The sequence below is a fragment of the Montipora capricornis genome, chromosome 12 (genome assembly GCF_036669925.1).
Source record: "Montipora capricornis isolate CH-2021 chromosome 12, ASM3666992v2, whole genome shotgun sequence".
Taxonomy (NCBI): domain Eukaryota; kingdom Metazoa; phylum Cnidaria; class Anthozoa; order Scleractinia; family Acroporidae; genus Montipora; species Montipora capricornis.
This window is the reverse complement of record NC_090894.1, coordinates 28,829,938-28,834,937: the sequence shown is the minus strand read 5'-3', so window position 1 is coordinate 28,834,937 and position 5,000 is coordinate 28,829,938. Positions and strand designations below refer to the sequence as shown.

The following is a 5,000-nucleotide window of genomic DNA, read 5'->3' as shown; positions in this document are numbered from 1 at the left end:
CGATGCACAGATTTCGGCCAAATATTGTGATCAGTGGTCCTGAGGCATTTGGAGAGGTAATTTTTAACGGAAATGATTTTAACCAACTGTTGGTTCCCTTGTTTCATTACTGAAATGGTCCTGGAATCCACCTAATTTAATGGAGACATGGTTCTTCAGCGAGTGATTAACCCATTGACTCCCAGGGGTTCCCCATTGATGAGTAAAATCGTCTGGCGTTAGACAGAGTGAAATACTTTAGTATGGCCAGTTCAGCCCGGCTTGGGAGTGAAAGAGTCAAAACACCTTTTTAAGGGGCAGCTAGATATCATGTTGCTTTTCATTTTAGAATAATTTATTATGAAATTTCTTATATTGAAGCTTCGGAATAGGCGTGAAATGAAGGTTAGCGTAGTCATCACGTTTAGGTAAACAAACAACGCAAGTACAAAATGTAGTTGCCAGCAACCCTTACAAACTGAAGAAAAATTCCGCTCAAGCATGGGTTTTTTCACACTTGCTGGCAACTACATGTACTAAAAATGTTGCTTGTCTAAATGCCATGATCTGCCTAACTTTTATTTCATGGGCCTTTTTCTGGTTTCAGGTCAAATATGTGTGTATAAAATACAGTCATGTGTATGAACAGATTTCCTAGTATACTGGAAAGGCTCAAACTGCAGAGATTCATAGGGATAGACATTTTTTTCAACCAAATACATGTAGCTTTGTCTCATGGTGTCAGTCAAGGTGACAGTTCGGAAATTCTAAATGCTGTATTTTCGAAACAGAAGATGTCATGGAACTGGAAACTTGAAAAAAGATTTATTTCTAGATCATCTTTCCATATCTAGATAGGTTACAATATTCTCAGTTTTATACTTGGGACCTATTTTGTCTACAAAATCTTGAAGAATATTGATTTTTTTTTGTGTATATGTAGTTTGTTGGTGTGGATAAAGTATCGCATAGATAGCATAATAGCATATAATTGAATTTGTTTACAAGATCTTTGTTCTGTTGGCTAGAAGTGATATACCAAACAATCATTCCTCCCAACAAAGTTCTTGCAAAGGGAAGAGTATTGATCAACTTTTGGCAGATTAAGCTGTTCATTTATGTTCCTTTAGTTGTTGAAAACATTATACGTAATTGTACAAATTTGGAGGAACATTCCAATTATAATTCATTGACAACACTCAACCTTTGTTGTAATGGTTGCAAGATAATATCTTCAATACTCTTGTAAGATTACTGACAAAATTTAGGAATTATTGTTTTAAAAACCAGTTGGTAACAATCTTGTACTCTGGAGTCATATTCCCAGGTTTCTCCTTATCAGGCGGTAACCGGTAAAATTTACCGTTTGTAAAAGCACTTATTACCGCCTGCAAATGCTCAGAAGTCACTTATCCTTTGCAGAACGTCCAACATTAACCAAATGTTTTACCGCTTTGAAAAGGTCCCTTACCCGTTGTTCTGAAAACTAGGGAGAACCCTGTATTCCTTTTCATATTGATTGCTTCATATTGTAAATTGGAGGTTTGTTTTTTCTTTCTGTTTGGTTATCTTGAAGTACAAATGGGAAGGTAAAAGAATAAGAGTGGGTGACATGGAATTTCGATTTGTTATGATCTGCTCAAGGTAAGCAACGTCCTTTATCCTTTCATTCCCAAGATCGATACGTTTATTCTCCTTCCTATTACCATATATTTCTTTGTTGGGTGGTCATGAGAATTTGATGTTATATCAAGATCACACGTCTTAAGCTGACAATTATCTCTATTCTCAATACCTTTATGATTGACATTTCATCGAAAATATTGTGAGGACAATTTACACACTGATCACTACTGGTAGTCAAAGGGTTGAGTTGTCGTGCATTTAGAAAACAACAGCTTTACTGTATGCACTCCTTTTTTGTAGAATATACATGTATGAAAAAAACAATTTAGACAAGTCATTTCATTCACATTTGCAATTTGAACAGTATCCCTGCTGGCTGGATAGCAAGCTCAGTTGGTAGAGCAGTGCAGTGCAATATACCCTTCTCCAAAATGGCGGCAATGGATTTGAATGAGTTAAAATTGAACTGAATGAAAAACTGATACCAGAAATCATAGTTAGTATGCAGAAATAGAAAGAGTGCCACCTGTAGATATAAGTAACCCTACAAAGTTTCAGCGTATTAGGTGTTATATCAGCTGCGAAAATGTAAGTTGGAATTTGACAAATTAACAGACGTTTGTAAGACAAGGGGACCATGTGCCATACCCCCAATTATACAAGCGTTTGTAAATTTTTCATTTTTCACTTACATTTTCTCAGCTGATATTGCACCTGATCTGCTGAAGGGTTACTAAAGTAAAGGTGCTCTTTCTATTTCTGGTATCAGTTTTTAATTTTAACTTATTTGATTTTTTGGCCGCCATTTTGGAGAAGGGTTTATGTTACATGGTCATGGGTTTGAATCCCTTTTAGGTCTGGATTTTGCCAGGCTTGCTTTCAGCTACTTTAGTCGCTTTGATCTAACTGTATGCACTGCTTGAGGGTTTTATATTTTGATTGATTTTTTTACCGTCCGCTGTTTAAACAGCAGCATGAAATGGCCCAATTCAGGATCGGCTCATGTGGATGCATGGAATTATTAGCGCTTTTTATTAGTTTTTGATGGCTAATAACTGGCTCATCATCAGAGCTGAAAGACTTAAAATTGGATTTAACTAAGTTAAACAAGTTCTTTTACCTTTTGAAGTCAATTTGCCTTCTGTGGGAAAACTTGTATGTCAATGAAAGAAAAAGAGTTTAAAAAATGATGTCAGCAAAGATTCCCTTATAACATATGGTGCTTTTTTGTGTGGTCTTCAACGAAATGACTATTCTCTTCCCCAGAGTCCTCTCTTCTTTTGCTCTGTGCCAAGAACATGACAGACTCTGGCCACAGCCAAAGCAGCAAGTCCATGAATCAAAGACTTCTGGCTCTTCTGTGTATTCTCAGAAATTTGAAACAACAATGGTTGATACCATTACCGCAACTGCACATATTTTTGGCTGTGACCAGAGTCCGTGCTCTTGGCACTGACCAATAGAAAAGCAGACTCTGCAGACGAAAAAGCAAAATGACAAATAAAGTCAGTGATATGGTCATAGTTAGTCTCCCTCCACTAACTATGATATGGTCCAGGGGCAGATACCACGCACTGTTTATGACGTCTAATTTCATTGGACAAGTATGGGGTGCTGTTCTATTGTGTTTAGGATTAGGTTCCATTGTTTCCGTTGTTAATTTTTGTGCCTTATTGTTCCCTGAACCCAAAGGGCGCATCCCGGTACTTTTGGGGGGATGGAGTTATGGACTTTCCAGGCATGTAATTTGGCAGCCCCCTTCCCCCCCCCCCCCCCCCCCCCCCAAATGTGCTATTAAATGAAATCCCCCTACGTTCAGTTTTGGTTGTTTCCATTTGTTATCATAATCTTTGATTTTAAAAAAATCATTTTCTGTTCATAAAGGTGTTCCATTACAACAGTCAACCCTCAGACTGGAGAAAAACCAGGAGACGAACCATTGACTACATTGAAAAGGTAACACCACTTGAACATTGATCTTGATGGAACTACCACTCATGATCATATGACCACATGAGACTTGTCACGACATGAAATTTCTGTTCACCCGTAGGAAGTCTTCATAACCAGGGGCTTATTCCAAGGGCCTTTTTGGCTCAAGTTAACTACTTTCAGTAGCATAAAGTTAGGAACAGTATTTCAGAGCTATGTTCGGTAGGGTAGAATGGTCTCAGGTTAAGTAAGGAAGGACGCCACCCCCTCCACCCCCTCCACCCCCAACAGAAGTATGCTAGACTCATGGCAAAAAAGATTTGAAACAAATTTTGTTAAATGCATCACCCGCTGAAAAGGGATGGACCATACACTTCTTGAGGCCCTCCCAGGAAGGAAGGAAGGAAGGGGGGAGGGGGTCCTTGTTCCCTTTGAATATTTGCTTGTGTTCCCAATGTAAATGTAAATTGGCCACCGTACAGAGATTCTAAAATCTGACGTTTCGATCGTTAGACCTTCGTAAGAGCGAATCGAGAATTGTGAGTTATGAGTAGTTTTTATAGTAGAGTAGGAGCTACGCTATTGGTGTTAACAAGGCAACGTGAAAAATAGAAATACATTAGTTAAATGAAAAGCGTTCGTTAATACCGTGAGGATTAAGGGTGCCGATTTGGAAGATGAATGTTTGTTCCAGATGCTTGCGGCTTTCCGTCGTACTTTGATGTAGGGAAAGCCCGCAGACTGCCATGTGCTTTTTGGAGTGGTTACGGAAATTAAATTGACAAGCGACTGGCTTAGATGCATCCTTGGCATTCTTTACAACATCGAGAAGGTGTTCGTGGAATCGGTCACCTAGTCGTCGACCTGTCTCACCAATGTATGATTTATCGGCATAACGTACAGGTTATGCAATAATGACATTTTGCGAAGGTACATGCGAAACGATCGGTGATCTTAAGAGATCGCTTAGATCCCGATGTTTTGCTAGTGATAAGAGTAAAAGGACAAGTTTTGCATCGTGAGCGCGCACATTTGAAAGTGCCGGGTTGCTCGTTAGTTTGGAGCGCGCTTGTAACTAAAAAGTTGCCTACGTTTTTGTCGCGTTTGAATGAAATAAGTGGAGGTTGCGAAGAGATTCTACCAGTCTCGGGATCATTTTGGAGTAATTTAAAGTTGTTAAGAATGATACTTTGACTGCGTGATTATGAGGATGGAAAGTGAGGGTGAATGGAATTCTGTCATTCTTATCTTTTTGTGACGTTTGTAGTGCTGACTGTCGATCAAATTTTTGGGCGCGATGATGGCCCGCTTTGACCACAGAGACAGGATAGCCACGTTTTTCGAAGAACTTGCACATCTCCTCTGATATGCTGGAAAAATCAGAATCATCACTACATAGACGTCGAAGTCTAAATTGGCACCCTTAATCCTCACGGTATTAATGAACGAACGCTTTTCATTTA

The 5,000-nt window shown here is 39.0% G+C and overlaps 1 protein-coding gene across 1 annotated transcript in view; it reads left to right on the top strand.

Annotated features, from left to right (window-relative positions):
* Positions 1-5,000, top strand: part of LOC138025218 (mitochondrial amidoxime-reducing component 1-like) — a 17,115-nt gene that overhangs the window by 10,900 nt on the left and 1,215 nt on the right. Inside the window, 3 exon segments of the mRNA XM_068872424.1 lie at positions 1-56; positions 1,556-1,623; positions 3,490-3,561. The exon segment at positions 1-56 is cut by the window's left edge and continues 85 nt beyond it. Of these exon segments, the coding sequence (XP_068728525.1) occupies positions 1-56; positions 1,556-1,623; positions 3,490-3,561 (196 nt within the window).